Source organism: Zootoca vivipara, chromosome 14 (genome assembly GCF_963506605.1).
Source record: "Zootoca vivipara chromosome 14, rZooViv1.1, whole genome shotgun sequence".
Taxonomy (NCBI): Eukaryota; Metazoa; Chordata; class Lepidosauria; order Squamata; family Lacertidae; genus Zootoca; species Zootoca vivipara.
Genome location: NC_083289.1, coordinates 30,533,000 through 30,553,805, shown reverse-complemented (window position 1 = coordinate 30,553,805; position 20,806 = coordinate 30,533,000). Strand labels below are relative to the sequence as shown.

Below are 20,806 nucleotides of genomic sequence, written 5' to 3'. Positions count from 1 at the left end.
ATTCACAACCCTACTTAGAAATGCAACCAGGGAATGAACCTGGGGCCTCCCATATGCAAGGCAATATGCATATGCGTGCTGCATCTGTAGCTATAGCTACACACACACACACACACACACGTATATTCTTCAACAGCACTAAAGAACGACACAGGCAGGACCTGAGATGTACCATGCAAGACTAGGTGCCACCACACTGAAGGCCTGTTTCCTGAATCTAGGTGAGGCAGACACCTCCAGCCTTTGTCAAAAGTACGTGGCTAATTCTGTGGTCTTGCTTTGCCCTGTGGACTCCACCACAAGGCCAAACAGGACACGATGACAGGTTGTTCGTGGGCGGCAGCGGAGGGGACCATTTGGCTGAACTTCCTCAAGGGTAGTGGATGAAATTTCCCAACAGATGAGGGAGAACTCGACTGTGAAAAATCGTCACCTGAGAAATTTTCGCCTTGTTTTATTTGCAAATCAAACAATAAATCAGAAGAAGTCTTGAGATTCAAGGACTGGAACTTCCAGCCCTTCTGTTCTGAGGAAAAAACACCTCAGACTAAATGTCTCAGGGGAGTGGATCTTAACAGCACTGCAAATCTTCGCAGTGATTTAACACCTACATAAATGGCAGGGAGATGTCAAGGTTCTGGTAGGAGAAAGCACCTGCCTTTGCTGCTGACACAAATTTACTGCCGCATGTCTCTTAAAACAAGAACCAGTTGGGTTCTATAGACTTTTTCCATCTCTTTCCCCCGCCCCAAACTTCTTTTAAAATACTCTCCTCAACAGCCTTCCTTCCACTACTGCCAGAGATCTCTGCATGCTAAACTGGGTAATCCTAACCACAACTTTCTGCAAGGATAATTCACAACCTGCATCAATTCCTGCGTGGATAATTCACAATCAGGAAATTCACGACCAGTACTGATTCCTGCAAGGATAATTTTGCAACCAGTGTCAGTTCCTAGAACAATAATCCACAACCAACACCGATCACCCCACTTTTAGCATTTTGGTATCATTTTTAATGGCTTTTCTATTGTATATTATATTTCTATATCTTATTGTTTTGAAAATCCCTCCCAGCCAATGCTTCTCTTGATTCCTGCAGCCCCTGTTAACTCTGCTGGCCCAGCTCTCCCCTGTCTCATGCAAAGGACAGTGAATCATAAGAGCAGGGGCCGGGGGAAATCACGATGTGGGGGAAACTGTGAAGCAAGCCAATGCCTTGACATAGCTCCATCTTTATTTCAGACATCATGATATATCGGTATGTTGCCGTGTTTAGCTGGTGATATATCAAGATGCTGGAAACCAGACACAGTCAAACCTCGGTTGTCGGACGTAATCCATTCCAGAAGACTGTTCGACTTCCGAAACGTTCGACAACTGAAAACTGAAAGGGGAAGCCTCAATACAATAGGGAAACTCAAAACGGAAGCCGCGTAGCACGTTCGGCTTCCAAAAATTGTTCAAAACCGGAACAGTTACCTGGGTTTTCGGCGTTCGGGAGCCGAAATGTTCCAAAACGGAGGCATTCAGGAACCGAGGTTTGACTGTATTGCCCAGCCCTAGAGATCAGAGCGAGAGCCAAGAAGAGCCCTGCAGCTAGATAAGTCCAAAGGGGGATCATCTAGTCTAGCCCCATCCTCACAGTGGCCAGCCAGATGCCCACAAGCAGGCCCTTAACACAACCGCAGCAACTCTCCCCACTAGCGATTCCCATCAACTGGTGTTCAGGGGCTCAAAGGAAGAGAGTCAGAGCATTGCTCCCAAGAGCTTTCTTTTTGGAGGGGGGTGGCCTGCAGGATTCAAGACTGACAACCCAAGGTCCAGCCAGAATAGTGCCACTGCCTTAAAGGACCATACCTGGAAAGCCAAATGGCCCAAGCTACTGTCTGCTGATGCAAAGGAGCAGCTCTTGGTGGGGTAGTCTCTAACAAGCACACACACACACACACGAAAAAAGTATCATGCAAAAGGCCCATCTCATCAGGACACCTGGCAGACGAATTCACCGCCTCCGATACTTTCCAACTGATTTTCAATGTTCTCTCGATTCTCTTGCACACCAGCGGTTACTGCTGGATGCGGTTTCCGGTTACTGCTGGAGACAAACCCGGCTGGGCACTGCTTCCTCGGCAAGGAAAGGGATGGGAGATTTCTTTTCCCCCCAGGCTGCATAACCACAGGGGAACTTGCCAAGAGCCCCTCCTAAGCTCAGCCGCTGCTGGGAACAGGGAGGCTATTCATCCCTACCTGGGGTTTTAAGAGCACGGCCAGCAAGCCGCAGAATTGCCGCAACTTTGCCAAAGCAGTGAGCCCAACACGCAAGAGACTGGGAGGCCCGTCTCCCCCAGTTTGCTTCCAGAGCAGGGGGAAACCAAGGATCTGTGCTGACACTCCCATCGGCTGCACACTCACTGTGTTCCCAGTGCTGGGTTTTTACATCAGTGCTCACATGATTAGTTTAGAGAACATGCGTTTTGGATAACGTCATAAGAAGAGCCTGCTGAATCAGGCCAATCAACAGCCCATCTAGTCCAGCATCCTGTTCTCACTGTGGCCAATCAGATGGCTGTGTGAAACTCACAAGCAGGATTTGAGCACAAGGGCCCTCTCCCCTCCTGTGGTTTCCAGAAACTGGTATTCAGAAACACTGCTGCCTCCAACGGCAGAGCCATCTTGACTAATAGCCACCAGCAGTTCTCTACCCCTCCATGATTTTGACCAGTCCTCTTTTAAAGCCATGTAAATTGATAACCATCCTGTGCCTCCTGTGGAAGTGAGTTCCACAGTTTATTTTCTCTATCCACTTTCTCCACCCAGTGAAAAATATTAGGAACTTCTATTACGCTGCCTCTTACTTGCCTTTTATTCTGTTGGGTGTGGTGTTTTTCAAACCAGCTTCACACCTATTAAGAGTCTGTAAGCCATTCCTAATCCATCTCTCACCAAGGTGTGAGCACCTTTGCCTGGGCTACAGACATCTTGCCTACATATGTTCAAGTATCCCATTGCCGCCATAAGGTGTAGAAACTTGGGGGTAGTTTTGAAATAAGTAAATAAAACCTGGACCCTCCACCCACCAATTCCTTTTTCTGTGTTTGCGTGGAATTACAAAAAGCCTTTGTAGAAACTTCCCACCCTTTTCTACAAACTTTTTTTTTTTAAAAAAAAAAACCTGTTGTTATTAATTGTATTTATTACCTGCCTTTCTTCCAAGAATCCCATAGATTCATACAGTTGGAAGGAACCCCCGAGGGTCATCTAGTCCAACCCCCTGCAATGCAGGAATCTTAACTAAAGCAACCAAGGCGGATGGCCATCCAAACTTCGCTTTAAAACCTTCAATGAAGGGGAGCCCACAACCTCCTGAGAGAGACCGTTCCACTATCAAACAGCTCTTACTGTCACCAAGCTCTTCCTGATGTTTACTCAGAACTATTGTAACTTGAAACTGTGAGTTCAAATCCTACCCTCCTGAGCAGCAGAAAAACAAGCTTGCTCCCTCTTCCATGTGACAGCCCTTGAGATATTTAAAGATGGCCCCGTTTTATACTCCAACAGCCCTGTGAGGTTGGGCTAGATTGAATTAGAATGTCCGAGTGGGGATCTGAACCCAGGTCTCTGCAGCTCAATGTACGAACCACCACACCCTCCTGGTGTGTGTTTTGAAACAACTGACTGGTGAAGTGAAGGGTGGAAAGTGAGGGGACGGTTGGCAGCGCATGCCTGCCCACGTATTACAATGCTGTGTTGGGCCCTGTCGCTATGGAGCTTAACAAATGGCCGCCGCTCATTTAGATATTAACCAATGCTCTCCACTCCCTGCCAGCTCGCCGGGTGATCTGGGAAACAGGCCCACCGTGCCAAAATCTGATATCGCCTCCTCAATGCAAGAAGCCTGAGCGCAGCAAAGCGGGGTGACCCATCCCAGATCGAAGGCAGCAGCCCTGCCGCTCCATGGGGGCTAATGATTAACCTGAAAACTCCAGGCCAGCGTGTCTCAACTCACCTTCCTCCTTTCAGGAAAACTTTTCCTTTCCACATTCTCCTATGCTGTCTGTGGCCCACGTGGCCTGGACAATGCAGTCCAGCAGTTCCCAAACTTGGCGGGGGGGGGAGAGGAAACACCCTCCCATTTGGTTCTATGAATTCAACCCCAGTGCCCCCCCTTCCCTTTAAAAAGCATTATTCAGAAGAGCGGTTTGCACGACCCACTAAGGAAGATAATAACGCAACCAAATTCAAAATGGTAACATTTAATTGCACAGTTATTCCAAATCCGTTTAAAACGTTTTTGTTTATTCAAGTCAAGAAAACTGATGAATTGATCCAATGGTATCAGCTTCTCAATGTCTGATTTACACCTCCAGCCTCTCCCCCCCCCCTCCAGCATGCTATTTTCTGCTCCATCTTTAGGCACATTTTCTCCTAATATATGCATTTTTTTTTTGCAAACACTGGTCATTGGGTGAACTGCACTGCAATATTCAGATAAGAGAAAATTTTGAAGGGTGAGTTGCAGTTTCAGTTCTCATATTATTTATTATTTATTTATTTCAAAAAAAATTATATGCGGCTTGACTGAAAAACAAAACAAAACCTGAAAGCGGTTTACAAAAAGATGTAACAATGAAATCAGTAAAAAAAAAAATCGAAAGCCTAATTTAAAACATATAAAAGCTTGGATTAAAAGTACCTCAACTTTTTAAGCATCGGGGAAGGCTTGTCTAAGCAAGGATGTTTTTAGCAGGCACTGAAAACAGTACAGTGAAATCTGCTGCTGCCATACTAAATGATGGAGTTCTTACGAATGTGAAACATGTATTATGTGTGGCGCCTGAAGTAGTGCCAATTCCACTGATCAAAGCGGTCATTGGGCACATGGGTGGGGGGAACAATTTGGTAGGTAAATTTGTCCCAACTTGTTAAGGGTGTTAGATATCAATAGTAACACCTTGATCCTGGACCAGTAGCAAGTCAGCCTCTAGTGCAGATTTCAGAGCTCTGGCGTGGTATGGTGACAAGGCCTCACTCTTGTCAGCAATTATGCTGCAGCATTCGGCACTAGCTTCCCTCAAGTGTGAGGGAATCCCTACATAGAACGCATTGCAGTAATCCAGTCTTGCAGTAGCCAACACATGAACTGCTGTGGCAAGGCTTTCCTGGTCCAGAAATGGCTGCTGTTGTCAATCTAGTTGTAGTTGGCGAAAGGCACCTCTAGCCACTGAGGCTACCTGAGAGTCCGGAGACAAAGCTGGATCCAGAAGCCACCACACACACACACACACACACACACCCCAAAATCGTGACTGTTCAGAAAGTGCGAATTTGAGAAATTCGGCTTTAAATGTGAACCGGATCGATTTTGTTCCCCATCCCTGCTCCAGAACCCAAACATCAACTCTCTGACCCTTAGACCCTTATCTGCTCCAGAATCTGGACACCAGTCTGCTTGGCCCGAAGGATGGACCCCAACGATGCAGGAGAGAAAACCCTGCAAATATATAAATGAAAATCTGTCACTGGAGCTCCATGCAGGACCAGGGAAGGGTTGCGAATCAAGGCAGCTTTATTTTGTCCTCAGAGCTCCGAAGCAAATTGCAGGAAATGCTTATTCCAACTTTTTTTCCTGCTTATGTAACCTTACCACTTTAAACACAAACACACACAGAGAGACGGAGTAGCAATGAGCCATCTTCTTAAAGAAACTCTCAGCAGAGGAACAGAAAAGCGGCAAGATCTTTCCAAACAGAAACCAGTTGTCCCAGAGGACTGTTGCAGAACGTTACTTGCAACAATTTCGCCCCAGCCAGCTTCCAGGCTGGACCACTGGGTACCGCCTGGGGCAGAAACGACTTTTGGGGGTGAAATACCAACCTGGTTACAGCAGGTTCTGGAAATAACCGAGGATCTCTGCCATGGGGTGTGGGCTTTGTGGTTGGTGGGTGAGAAGTGGGAATCCTAGGAACAATATCAGACGTCATAGCTATTTACGAAGCTGCTTTATACTGAATGGTCCATCTACCCTAGCTTTGTCCGCACTGACTGGCAGCTGCTCTCCAGCATTTCAGGCAGAGGATATTCCAAGCCCTACCTGGAGATGCTAAGACCTTCTGCATGCGCAGCTGATACTCGGCCACTGAGCCACAGCCCTTCCCAGTCCAGCATGGTGACAAGCTACTCCACAGCATCTCATGTGCCAAGGCTCAGTATATGCAAAAGAGAAGAAGAAGAAGAAGAAGAAGAAGAAGAAGAAGAAGAAGAAGAAGAAGAAGAAGAAGAAGAAGAAGAGGAGGAGGAGGAGGAGGAGGAGGAGGAGGAGGAGGAGGAGGAGGAGGAGGAGGAGGAGGAGGAGGAGGAGGAGGAGGAAGAAGAAGAAGAAAGGTCATACACATGATAATAAATGTTGGAAATGTAATAAATGTTGGAAATGTAAGAATGTGGAAGGAACCTTTTGCCATATGTGGTGGACGTGCCCCAAAGTAAAAGACTTCTGGGGAAAGATTTATAATGAAATGAAAAAAGTATTGAAAAACACATTTATTAAAAAACCAGAAGCCTTTTTACCTGGAATAGTTAGAGAAGAAATTCCCAAAAAGGATGTTACTTTCTTTTTGTATGCCATGGCAGCAGCAAGAATATTGATAGCTAAGAATTGGAAGACACAAGAGTTACCAACAGTGGACGATTGGCAAATGAAGATGATTGACTTTATAGAACTGGCTGAGCTAATGGGGAGACTGCGGGACCAGGGAGAAGAGTCAGTGGAAGAATATTGGAAGAAATTTAAAGCATATTTTAAAAAGAGTTGCAATATTTGAAATGTTTGATCAGATTTAGAAGTTGATATAGGCTATAGAGGATAGGTATGTTAAGTATTTTAAGAGTTATATATAAATGTGAAGTAAGAATGATAGACAATTAACAAATTGATTGAAATTATGATATAGAAATTACTAAAGATGATTTAAAATGAAACACAGTAAGGGGGGACTTGAGGAAGTCAAAATGTTAAGAAATAAGAATTATAATTATGAGATTTTTTTGTTTGTTATATATTTTTTCTGTTCTTTGTTTTCTTTACTATGTCTTTTATGCGTATGTTGTGTGTTTATTTGCAAAATGAATTTAAAAAAATTGGGGGGGGGGAAGAAAGGTCTAGTGCATTGGTTTCCTAAGTGGACTATACCACCCCTTGGGGAGGCAGTAGAATTCCCTGGAAGCATGCTAGAGGGCAGAACGGGGTGACTGGAGGTGTAAATGGCTATCAGACTTTGAAAAGCTACTATCACTGAATCAAGTTCCTGGTTTGTTTGTTTTTTAAAAAGTAACAAAACTAGTTTTAGTTGAATAAATGTGCAATGAATTGTAACTGTTTTGAATTTGATTGTGTTGTTCTCTTCCTTAGTGGGTTGTGTAAACTGCTATTCTGAATACCGTAATTTTTCTTTTCTTTTATAGGGCGGCGAAGTGGGCACTGGGGGTGAGTTTATGGAACCCAGGCAAGGCAGTGGCCTGGAAAAAAAAGTTTGGGAACCATTGCTCTAGCACATGACTGAGTTGTGGGAAAAAGGAATTTCATCCATGGGACCCTCTACCCAAACTCTGCAAAGCAAAATTCGGCGGTTTCGCGAATTTCTTCGGTTCAAATAGGTGAGAATCAGCCTTCAGGCGCCAGATGCCCACAGGAAAGCCTCTCTCCCAAAAATATTTCACGCTCAAGTGCTATAGGAGAGTAATGTGCTCAGCGTCCTTTCTTATTATTCTCTAGCATTTGGTGCTGGTGGAACCAGCTCCTGGCTCTGACAGCTCCTGCTACTCAGAAAGAAGAGAGAAACATTCCCATGTGAAAGCCATTAAGCCTTTACACAGAAGCAGCACATGAGGCAGAACCCGTGACCGTTCCTCTTCCGAGTGCCGGTGCCAGTTTTTTTATCCCCGCAGAAAACAGCCACAAGGGCAAAAGAGCAGGGCCCCACCTGCTTCCTTGTTAGGGTAGGGCGTACTGAATTTTTTAGCTTTCATATTTCCAAAATGAGGGGTACTAAAATGCTGCAACATGACTTGGGAATTCAAAAGATATTTTGGTTAAATTGATATAATTTAGTTTTGTTGGAAAGTAAAATGCGTGCAAAATTGCACAGAAATCATGAACAATTATTGCCAAGTACTCGCAGTTGCATTATGTTGCGGTTGTTGTTTAGCATTACCTGACATTTTCAGGAGGTAAAATTAATATCCAACGTAGACTTGCCAAGCTAAATGCTGTCGAATCACAAAAATAATAGAAGATTTGAATTCCTCATACCCAATGATCCCTCAGTGAAGAATCTAGCAAAAACTCCAGAACTGTAGACAGGGTGACAAATCTGCTATTGATGGTGATGAATCTGAGCATTTATATGGCGCTTTAGAAACCTTAACCCCCACAAAAAATATGTCACAGGACACACTCATGTGTCATGAGAGAATTGAAAGCCTGCCACAGGAATATAAACTAAATAAACAACCAGCAGCTCCCAGGAGTTAGCCACTCACAAAGGAGGCTGCCCACTGCACCTCTGAATGAGTCGCTGCTCAGAACATCCTTTCTTCCAGCCAGTCTCCCTGAGTATTTCTGCCTCATCTCCTGATACAACAGAATGAAAATCTTATAAACTATGTCAGATTACACCCATGGGGTAGGATGGGGGCAGATAACCATTTTTCAGTTCAAGGGCAACATAAATTTATGTGCAACCCCTGGGTATACCAGATAAAGAGTGGTATACCAGTGGTATACCACTCTTTATCCTGCTCTGGAAAATATTCTGCCCCACATCACCAGTTATGAATGGTGGCCCATTGGTGGGTGTCCCAAAATAGCATACCCACAACCAATCATGGGTAAGTATCTTCAAACAAGTCAAGAGGTCCCTAAGGAACTGAAAGGTTGGTACGGTAGGTCCAAAATGCTTCCAGTTCTGCCCAGAAAAGTACAGGAAGTTGCTCTGTGGATGCAATAAATGCTCACATCCAACAGGTGCCCTTTTTATAGACTGATTACTTCGGAAGATGATACCGATTGCTTCCCAGACTTATAGGAATTCCCCCTGACAACCCAAATCAGGCACCCCCCTGTTGTCTTTCTTCTGCAGACAGCAACCTTCTGAGAGACTCTGTTTTCTCCAGATGTTATTTTTGGTACTTGAAAAATCTACGCCGAGGGGCCAGGGTGTGTGCAGAGAAAGGATTTAAAGCTATAAATTATTTCAAAGGCTCAAGACTTGGAGGCATCATTGAGATTTTACCCAAAGAAGAAATAAGCAGCGTAATACTTTTCTGGATCGGTTTCTAACACAAATGAGAAATGTTGGCATCAGCATCAAAACCTTCTTAAACCCCCTTGAGAAATGTAGGATCATGGATCTGGTTTTGGTCAGGGGCCTGAGTGACTGCTGTCCTCTGGATAAAGCATGCAGAAAGTCTGCTTATTAACCTGGCTTGCAGATAGCTATATGCCCGGCTGACTGGCTAACAAAAGTGATTTCCAGACGACCAGACAGGAAGTTCTTAGAAAAAGAATGGTTCTCTACAACATTATTCATTATTCTTCATCTTCATCATTGACTACAAAGCTGTCCCAAGTAACCAGATGCATACACACATTATCTAAAACCCAAGAAAATTTTCTTTTTTTGCTTCACAACATCTAGTTCCACAGAAGTGCAAACTGAACTGATTAATCAAAGCTCATATACTTAAAATTAGCCAAGACTCCTTTATTCAGATGGCATCTGCCTAGCCGTTTATAAAAGGTGCACAATTGAATACAGCAGGTTTGTGTAGACAATATTAAGATTTAAAAAAAAAAAAAAATTCCAAACCTGCTCATTACCAGTATGTTTTTTTACCACTCCTTGAAACACATTTACTGTACTCTCTATCTGCTGGGCATACGTAGCGCTTGAAATCTGCAGAGCCCTTTTAAGATCTGCTTTTGGGTCCTTCCCAGCAGCCCTGTGGTGAGGTTAATAACATCACCATTTTACAGATGGGGAACTGAGAAATAAGAGACTTGTCATGCGAGACCACCAAAGTGGCGTTCTAAATATTTATGGGGCTGTAAACTCCAGTTCGCCACCATGCATGATTTGGGTAAGCAAGGATAGCCTTGATTTAAAAACTCCAAAGGAGGCTCAGCAGAGCAAAACTTCCAAGCAGGAATGATCAGCGGTCTGGCAAAGTCACTTTGCAAGCCCTGAAACAAAAGTGTGCCACAAACAAAGCAAATGGTGATCAAAAAGCCTCTCTCGGCAAAATATCATGCCTTTAACGGAAGTTTCGATACCTACAGGAAGACACTTCCTTCTTCAGAATCCTACTTCTGATTTACTAAATGCCCTTTGGATCAAAGCAAACTTAAATCTGCTCATTTTAAATCAAATGAACTGCTCATCTCCCACATGAAGGGCCTGAGATGCTACAAATTTATACCTGTATGCAATTTATACACATTTTATCATACGAAAGGCATGGTACCCTGACCCTAAGAATGTCTTCCTTTAATACTGATGCTTCCTGTGCTTTTTTTTTAAAAAAAAAATTATCATCATAATTCAGTTTGAGGCACTATTGATCAGTTGCACCAGCAGATATGTCCTGGAGTGGTGGTAGCCCGAGAAAGGGTCTTCTTTGTGGTGGCCCTGAGTTGTGTCTGGCACCTTCATTATACAGCTTCTGGAAGATGCTGAAGATGCACCGCTTTACCCTGTCCCTCTGATACTTGAGGCGGAGGTTTTTAGTACCCACCTTGTTTTGTGATTACAAATTGTTTAAAACTTTTAAATACTGTATAGTGTTTTAATTCGGTAACATGTCCTGGAACCTCAGGGTGAAGGGCAGGTAATTAATCATATACCTCTAAGCAGTTTACAATAAATATTAAAATTACAAATAAAAAAATATTGAAAACAAATAACTATAAAGATAATATTACCAGTGAAAAAATAAAATAAATCATGTCAACATCTATGTACCTGGATAAAAAGGTAAAGGTAAAGGGGCCCCTGACCATCAGGTCCAGTCGTATCCAACTCTGGGGCTGTGGCGCTCATCTCGCTCTATAGGCCGAGGGAGCCAGCGTTTGTCCGCAGACAGCTTCCGGGTCATGTGGCCAGCATGACAAAGCTGCTTCTGGAGAACCAGAGCAGCGCACAGAAACGCCGTTTACCTTCCCGCCAGAGAAGGTATTTATCTACTTGCACTTTGATGTGCTTTCGAACTGCTAGGTGGGCTTACGCAGATATATATACCCTGTATGTCTGCATTGCTGTAACCTGTCCTGGGATCTTGTGGTGACAGGTGGGTAAGAAATTGGGAACAACAACAACATCAACAACAATGTTATTTATCTACTTGCACTTTGATGTGCTTTCGAACTGCTAGGTGGGCAGGAGCTGGGACCGAGCAACGGGAGCTCACCCCGTTGCAGGGATTCGAACCGCCGACCTTCTGATCAGCAAGCCCTAGACCAGGCACCACCTGGATAGGTTTGCCTAAACAAAAATGTTTTAAGCAGGTGCTGTCAAAAGTACAGTGAAGATGCCTGTCTAATGTCAAGCAGTAGGGAGTTCCCACACTAAAATATCATTTTTTTACAATTGCAGAACGAGTATTATGTGGCTCCTACAACAGTGTCAGATCAAAGCGGTCAAGCAGGCACATATAGGGTAAGGTGTTCCTGTTTTATATGCTAGTAATACACAACACCTCACCAACTGGGAAAATAACAGAAAGGGATGTGCTTCTATAAGGGGAGCCAATTCAGAAAAGCAGCTGTCCATTACCAAAGAGAAAAGAAAAGGCAAATCTGGAGACTCATTGTGAGAGGTAGCAAAAGGAACTCGCCTATACGACCATTTAGCACAACTACAAATCCCATTTCATTGGTGAATCAGATGTGACGGGATAGTTCATTCCTCCCTGATAATCTCTAGACATTCTTGGAAATGCAAAGACTCCCCAAGCTTTCCAAAGTTTTGGGATTATAGTATTTGCAGCTATTGACACATTTTTCTATCAAAGGGCCTGTCTATACATTTAAAGCAGTATCATGCCACTTTAAGCAGTCATAGCTTTCTGAGAGCTTGTTCAGGGCGCTGAGAGTTGTTAGGAGACCACTATTCCTCTCAGAGAGCTACAATTCCCAGAGCTCTGTTATCTTATAAATATCGAATCCCCGCCCTTCAGAAAAAAACGTTAGCAAAAGGACATTCCCCAACACATATGTGTAACATAAGCATCCACTTTATGGGTCCAGCACTTCCAAAAAAAATCATTTTATTAGTTCCATACATGCTATTGAGTCTGTGTGGTGTTAACATTCCATCTGTACAATGACATCGTATCTTCCTCAAATTCAAAGATAAAGTACATGAACAAAGAGAAGCATATCTGTGGGCGATAATCAATCTTACTCATACTAAGAGCAGAGGGGTCCCCAAACAGTTTTGGCTGGGGGGGGCACATTTGGACATCTGAGAAACTGTCATGAGACCCACAGAATATACATATCACAGAAGAACTGGTGGTGCTTAGAACCCTCCTGGAAATTAACAGACAAAACACACACACACACACACCCTGCAAAACCCAAATAAAACATGAACGGAAAAGCAAGCAACACACCCCTGCAAAAAAACAAAAACAAAAAACATCTCCTCTATTATTCTCACTCTGAATTTTTTTTTGCCCCATTATATTTCCTTGGAGCATCTGTGCAAAGACAACGCTAAATTTACAAACACTGATAAAATGGAGATTGTTCCCCAATACTTTCATGAACTTGACAGCTTGATTTGGGGGGATTTCAAAAAGAGCCCATGTTACACCCTGTTTCTCCTATTTTAAGACGTAGTCATAAAATAAGCCATAGCAGGATTTTTAAGCATTCAAGGAATATAAGCCATACCCCGAAAATAAGACATAGTGATAGGCGCAGCAGCAATGCTGGCCACAGCAAGAGGAGGAGGGAAAAAATAAGACATCCCCTGAAAATAAGCCATGGTGGGTTTTTTTCCAAATCAAAGTGCAAAGGACCCACAACAGTGACCATGGTTAAATAAATGAAAAAACCAAGCCAAGAGTCAACACAAGGAGGTCCCTTCTGACAAGACCAAAAGGTACATCTAAGTCTAGCATCCAGCGTGGTCGCCAACCTGATGCTCGTAGGAAGCCCACAAGCAAAAAATGAACACAGGTGTGGCCTTCAGCTGCAATTTATTCCAGCCACTGGTATTCCAAGGTTTGCCCTCTTTATGAATACGGAGGAACCACTTGGTTATCATGCTTATATTTAGCTGTCATGGGGGTTGCAAGGAGCCCTGGTTGGACTGCACCTCTCAGGATCACAAAACAGCTTCATCAGAACACCTGAGCTTTTGCTTCTATGCTTGACCTCATTATCCGTTTCCCCTTGATGGATCTCGACTTCCCCTTCCATGAGTCACAAATGATTGATCTCAGGTTATCCCCTCTCTGTTTTCTAAACCAAATCACATGAACACTTGGCCACATCATTTCCACAGCGATTCATGGTGGTGGTAGCATATCAACCGATCTATTGGTCCTGATTGCTGGTGGCAGGTTCTCCTTCCCTGGAGACTTTTAAGCAGAGGTTGGGTGGCCATCTGTCAGAGATTCTTTAGCTGTAATTCCTGCATGGCACAAAGCTGGAGCAGATGACCTTTGGGTCATTTCCAAAGGATTCTATATGCTTCCTGACAGATCAAGAAGCACATTTCCTCTGAAAGCCAGTTTCTGAGGAACACAAACATGGAGAGTTGTTGTTGCTTGAGGACTCCCAACGGACATCTGGTTGTCCATGCTGAGAAACAGGATGGTGGACTCGATGGGGCCTTTGAGGTCTGATCCACCAGGGCTTTCCTTACGGACAGATCAAGCCTGACAACTGAATTCACCACAAAGGCAGTTGCATATACATATATTCATTTGCACCAGGACCCAATTAAACCATGTCCCAAACCACTTTTTCCCTACCAGACCTCATTTGTCTTGCTCTAAGCTTGGCAGCCACAGCATTGTGGGCCCTTTCAGACAACTCAATGAATGTGTACCCAACTACAGATGCCACCCAAGTCATAATGGGAAAAAAGACATCAAAAGCTTCCGACAGCTAAGAGTCCTTTCATCCACTGGTTGCAAGGTGAGTCATTCAGCTTCGGTACCCAAATTCCTCCAAAGTGTATCGCTGTCAGTCTCTGCACTGGGCTTGGTGGTATTTTATTGGACTGACCCTGGGGAAAGGCTGTAGCTCTGTGACAAACCATCTACTTTACAAACAGAACGTCCCAGGTTCAATGCCCGGCATCTCAAGGTAGGGCTGGGAATGTCCCGTTCTCTGAAACTGTGCAGAGCCACTGCCAGTCAGTGTAGACAATACTGAGCCAGATGGACTGTCGGCCTGACTCAGTATTAAGCAGCTTCCAACGTTGCCATGTAAGGCAATTTGCAAGCTACAGATATCGACAGATCTCTTCAACGCGCACCTCTCTTCATTAGGTGCCTAACTTTTCCTATAACAACTTCACATTTGTTTTATTTTACAAATGTATAGTGGTGTGTGTGTGTGTGTGTGTGTGTGTGTGTGTGTGTGTGTGTGTGTGTTAAATTCATAAAGGTGCAACATATAAACAGCAGAATCAGTAACAATAGCAAATACACTACCTACACCAGGCATCCCCAAACTTCGGCCCACCATCCCTGACCATTGGTTCTGTTAGCTAGGGATCATGGGAGTTGTAGGCCAAAACATCTGGAGGGCCACAGTTTGGGGATGCCTGACCTACACAAAATCATGGAAAAAATTATACAATAACAACAAAGCCAACAGCTTTACAATAAATAAAAATAAAAGGTTCAATCTTACTATCTCTAAAGTTGTTGTCCTGGTAATTCACAAATCATCTTTCAATTGTCTATTGTCTTGGTTTCTAAATTAATGTTTTGTGTAATAGGTTTTCTTTTGTTTTTACCAACAGAACAATATCTCTTTATCTTTTCTGAAATTATTGGAACTTTTGAAGTTTTCCAGGACCTGGCAATACAAATTTCTACAACTAAGTATTTATCAGTTCTATAACTATTAACCAATTTAAAATATCCCAAAATAATATATTTTGGATGAAGAGGGATATTATATCCTATTTCTTGAATTACATTTTAAACTTTTTTCCCCAAAAGGGCTATATGTACATGAATATGCACCCAAAGCCATATACAGTACAGAGTTGTATCCTCCTCAGAAGAAAGCATGAACAATTTAGGATTATTATTTTAAATAGATCTACTCGGAGTAAATATTAGTTGCATGCAACCTAAAAAGCTGCCAAAGCTGGTTTTACTTTGCCAACATGATTTACTATTGCTAAATGGGTACTGTATTTCTTATTTATACAGACTACGGAATCATTGAGAAGTTATTTTAAAGCAGTTTTCTTTTCAAATGGATGATAATATGAAGACCAACTATCAAAAAGAGTTTTCCCTATCAATGCAATAATATTCTTTTACCTACCTAAATAGTCAAAATAAATACAAATCTCAAAATTAAGGAAAACTGACGGAAGTGGAAGAAAATGGGAGGCGGGTGGGGAATTTGCTAACTAAAAAACATTTCGACTCCAAGAAAGGAGCTGAAATTCCAAGAAAAGAGTTGAAATTATTTCAAGTTATTAAAGCAACATTTCCCCTTTCTGCCAAAACAGATATTTTAAATCCAGCTTTCTAGAATATCTTCAGATTCCCATACTTTTTGGCAATCCTTCTGCATGCCTGATTGAGAGATCTATGCAGCCCAGCACTTCGTCCATCACAAATAGTGGTGCAGCTCCTGAATCTAGGCACAGCAGAAACTTGCGATTAATGCTCGACATCCCATGAAAAGGTGGTCAATGTTGCCTCTGTCTTTTCTACTTGAGTACATATGGACATAAGAAGATCCGCGCTGGATCAGGCCAATGGCCCATCTAGAGCAGCATCCTGTTCTCACAGCAGGAAACCAACAGGATTTGAGCACAAGAGTGCACTCCCCCCCCCACAAGAGTGGTTTCCAGTAACTGGTATTCAGAAGCACCATGGAGTATATTTATATTCCCATATAGCACAGCCACAAAATCTCACTCTCGTCTCGAGATTGACCCTGTTAGGCTCAATTAAGCCAACTGGGAATTAAGCTAAAATGTCTACTCAGTTCAGCATCTGCACGTTGTGAAAACATTCACGGGTGAGATGAGCAGAAATTTCAACAAATACCAACTTAAAAATTACACTGGAAGATTTTTTTGGTTGGGCTTTTTTTTTAAAATGCTCTTCCACCACCCAAGGTATCTACTGCAAATCTAACTTTGGGGGTTTTCTGCCAGTAAATGGACTGACAATTTAAGGGCTCGATTTCAGCACTTGATTTGGGTCTCGTTATTCCTTTCAGTGCTGAACAGTGAAATTAAGTGAAGATAAAGATCAGCAGAACAGAACCACCCCTTGCAAGTCCTTCTCCCTTACCTTTAAAGTATTTATTTATGCATGCCCTGCTCATCTGGCTGGGTTTCCCCAGCCACACTGCGTGGCTTCCAACAGAATATTAAAAACACAATAAAAAAAATCAAACATTAAAAACTTCCCTAAACTGGGTTGCCTTCAGATGTCTTCTAAAAGTCAGATAGTTGTTTATTTCCTTGACATCTGGATGGGAGGGCGTTCCACAGGGCGGGAACCACTACCAATAAGGCCCTTTTGAAGGCACATTTGAAGTACATTAATTCCCTTGAAGAATTCTGGGGACTGTAGTTTACCCCTCACAGAGACATAATTCCCAGCAACCTTTAACAAACCTCAGTTCCGAGGAATGATAATGTGTACACAGGAACTGGGGACCTTCTGCATGCCAGGCATGTGTTCTACCACTGAGCTTCAGCCCTTCCCATGCAGAATTAGTTCTGTAGAAGCCACTTGTTAATTAAATGAAGTTAATCTAAAAACGAAACATCCAGAGTGCAAGGTTATCTGTACTTTGTTTAAAATGGTGAGTTTGTTTAGAACCAACGAGATTCTGTACGCTCGCCAAAAAGACAGCACAGAACAACATCGTATCTGAGCAACGAAATCGTCATGCAAAGAAGGGGGGGTTTAAGCATAAAGCAAACCCAAATAATTAATAAGTTTTGCTTGACCGCTCAGCAAGATCTGTGGCTTTCCCAACAGAGAAAGGCCAGACCCCACTTGGGGTTTTCCAGGTGAAAGGAAAATCGGCCTCCTCCTAGCAAACTGCAACTTTTCTTTTCTTGAAATATAAGTGACCCTTTTCCGTTACAGAGAACTTCTCATCAGCCAAGCAAATAGGCAACGTTAGCTCTTATCAGAGATGCAAGCTGCAACTTCAATGCACACCTGAGATTTAGCACAATTATTTTCAGAATGTTTGAGAGACCTAACACGTACGACGATAACACTGTTTTCATTTCATTTCCAGGGAGAGATCTACCTACGTGGGGAACCTGCCTGGTTACCTCCTTTGAGTCCCGGACGCCAACACTACAAAGGACAATGTTTCGGCTGTTTGTTATTTCTTACTCCTTGGTGTCAAGGATGCCACAGTTATCTATTCTGGACATCCTCATTCCATTGAATCAGGAAAGATCAGCGGTACCCTATCCTCCTCAAGCAACAACCAGGGATGGGAGATGGTTAGCTTAGCAAAACAAAGCAAGGACACAAGAGAGAGTTTATAAAATGATGCATGTTGTGGACAGAGAAGGACAGAGAAGTTTGTATTCCAAGTGCTAGAATGCAAACCCTCCAATGTCGCCTTCCCCAACTCCGTGCCCTCCAGATGTTTTAGTTCTGGAGGGCACCAGTTTGGAAAAGGCTGACTCAATGAAACCTGAATCAGGGCAGATGAAAGGAAGGACATCTCTGTACCACCAACATCGTCACAGACAGACCTAAAATATGTGATGGATGTCAGCTTAAAGGCAAAGTAGAGCTCCATCAATGAACACTAAATAAACGTCTTTCTTTGCACTTTGATATTGCTTTTGCTTGATTTATGTATTGTTGGTTTTCATTGCCTTAAAAAAAAAAGTAGGTCTTGTTGTAAATGCCTTATGAAAGCTGCTTTGAGGTCACCTATGATGGAAAGCAGCATGCAAAACCTTTAAATGAATGTAAATAATGCAACAATGATGTGGAACCCCAATGTTTGGAGAAAGTATACCTGAGTGCTGCTGGGATGAGGCAGTGGAGAGTCCCTTTCCCCTTCAGGCTGGGCTCAGGACCTTCCTTGCAGGGGAAGTCTGGTCAGCCATTGTGGGAAGGCAGCTACTGGATCAGGCAGGCAGACCCTCGGACAGATCCAGTAGGGCTCCTCTTAGGTCCTTCAGCAGGGGTCGGGAACCTGCGGCCCTCCAGATGTTCCTGGACGGCTGGGAGTTAGAATCCAACAAGATCTGGAGGGCTCCAGGTTTCCCATCCTTGTTCTTATGATAGGGAAACCCCTGGAGACCAAGATCAGGGTGGGTGCGGAGTGAGACTGCCGTCACCTTGGGGTGCAGGATGCCATCCTTAGGGCACAATTTACCGAAGGAGGCACTAGGTTTGCCAGATGGCTTTGCAACTTCCGAAACTATCCTGTTGGGACTGGGCTCAGGAGGCAATTAAGGAAGGGTGCAAAGGAGATTGTCCTACTGACAGAACATCACTAAGAGATTCATGGATGTCCCTTGAATTGTGTGCTGCATCTTTGGCAGGGGCAGTGCATCTCCCCTTCTTGGTAGTCCCCATCCAAAACCCACACATTCTTGTGCATCCTGTTGGCGTATCAGATTAATGACAGAACCAACACAAAGGTTGCTCAAAGACTTCATGTTCTACAAACCGTGGGTCTCTAATTGTTTTCAGACTGCAACTCCCATCATCCTCAGTCCTAAAGCTGGAAAAACACTCATCTAAGATGCATGCAATACTCCAAGATAGGCATCCTCTTAACATGGAGGTTCCATTATGCCAAAAGCCACTGAAAAGGAGACACACACACACACACACACACACACACACACACCTCTCTTCCACCATCTTCCTAACCTGTTCTACATGTCGTCTGGGCTCACAAGGCGCTTACAAGAGCCCCATCAAACATCATAGGGCTCGCTTCTGAGTCATAAAATCATATAACTGTAGAGCTGGAAGGGGTCCAAAGGGTCGTCTAGTCCAACGCCTTGCCAAGCACGACACACCCAGGCTCAGGGGCTGGAAGCTTAGCAACCCACCCCTGCCCGGGAAACATCTGGTGGCCGCGAGTTCCAAAGACGCTCCTGCCCAGCCTTTCTTCCTTCCGCCTGTCCTGAGAGACACCAACCTCGACGGCTCCCTCTCTCAGAACAATGAGTTCCCTCTCACTTTTTTGGGGGGGGAGGGGAGGGAACCCTCTCCCCCAACAGAGAAACAGACAAGAGCAGCCCCTTCCCGACCCGCATCGCCAGTACTCACAGCGCGACTGTGGCAGCCGGGAAGGCCGGAACGGGCAGGCGCTGGAGCCCTCGGGCGGCGCAATCCACGGCGCAGGCGGCGGCCGAGAAGCTCCTGCAGGCGCAGTCGGGGCCGCAGGGCTGGCAGCCGCGGGCGCTGGCCGGCGCCAGCCCACCGCCCAGCAGGCAGCAGAAGAGGCACCAGCGGGGCCAGCCCGCCGCGGCTCCGTCGGCGGCGACGTCGAGGCTGCTCCGATGGCTCCGTCGCGGCCGGCTCCCCGCTCTCCGTGGCCGGAGGCAGCGCCGAGGAGGCATCGCTTCAGCGCGGGCATGGCATGGCCGCTCCGGCCGGGCCGCCCCCTCGCCTAGCAGCAGCAGCGGCGGCGGCCCATGGCCTCCCCGCTGCCTCTTTCGCCGCCGGTGCGCTCCGCCGCTCCGCGCCTCTCCGCCGCGCTCTGCGCTCCTCCAGCCACCGCCGCCGCCTCCTTCTCGCCCGCGGCGCCGCAGCCAGCCAGCCGAGCGGGCCTCGCCTCGTCGTCGTCCAGCACTCCCGCCGTGGCCGTGCAGCGGCAGCCTCCGCCTCCTGGTTCCCCTCCGCCTCCGCCTCCTTCCCAGCCCCGTCGGGGCGCCTCGCCAGCATTCCACAAGCCCCGCTCCAGGAAGGAAATCCAGGCCTGCCCCGGCCAAGGCGGCTCCAGGGCCAGGCGGCGGAGGAGGGAGGCAACCCTGCCAGGCCCCTTCTCGGGGCAGCAGAAGCTGCGCCGCGCTCCGGACTCCCCCGGCCAGTCCGACGGCAGCGGCCAGAAGAAGCCCATGCGGCGGCGCCTCTCCCGGGGCGCCCGCGAGAAAGGGCCCCGGCTCAGTGGAAGAGCATCGTCTGCCTTGCAGGATCAGCCCCCGGAATCTCGCTGCCCGGAGAGCCTCTGCCTGTCAGTGTAGGCAATACTGAGCTAGATCGAAAGATGGGTGCAGCTTACTGGGAGAGCATCTGCCTTGCACGCAGAAGGTCCCAGGTTTAGACCCCAATGGCATGTCTAGGTGCTTAGAAGACTCCCTGCCTGAAACCTTGGAGAACCACTGCCAGTCTGTGTAGGCAATACTGAGCTAGATGGACCAAAGAATATAAATCCATATAAATCAGCTTCCTCTGATTCTAAAGCAGGCATGTCCAAAGTCCATTTTGGGGGGCCTAATCCGGCCCCTGTGGCAGTTTATTTCCTGGGGTAAAATCTCCCCAAAAGTTCTACCAATTCAAATCTTTAAAAAAAAACTAAAAAAAAGTT

General features: G+C 45.2%; 1 protein-coding gene across 1 annotated transcript in view; it reads right to left on the bottom strand.

The window, feature by feature from the left end:
* PKD1 (polycystin 1, transient receptor potential channel interacting) overlaps positions 1-20,342 on the bottom strand; it is a 109,299-nt gene extending 88,957 nt beyond the window's left edge. Inside the window, exon 1 of the mRNA XM_060282945.1 lies at positions 19,546-20,342. Within this exon, the coding sequence (XP_060138928.1) occupies positions 19,546-19,838 (293 nt within the window). The 5' untranslated portion in view covers positions 19,839-20,342. The remainder of the gene's footprint in view (positions 1-19,545) is intronic.
* Positions 20,343-20,806: the final 464 nt, after the last annotated feature.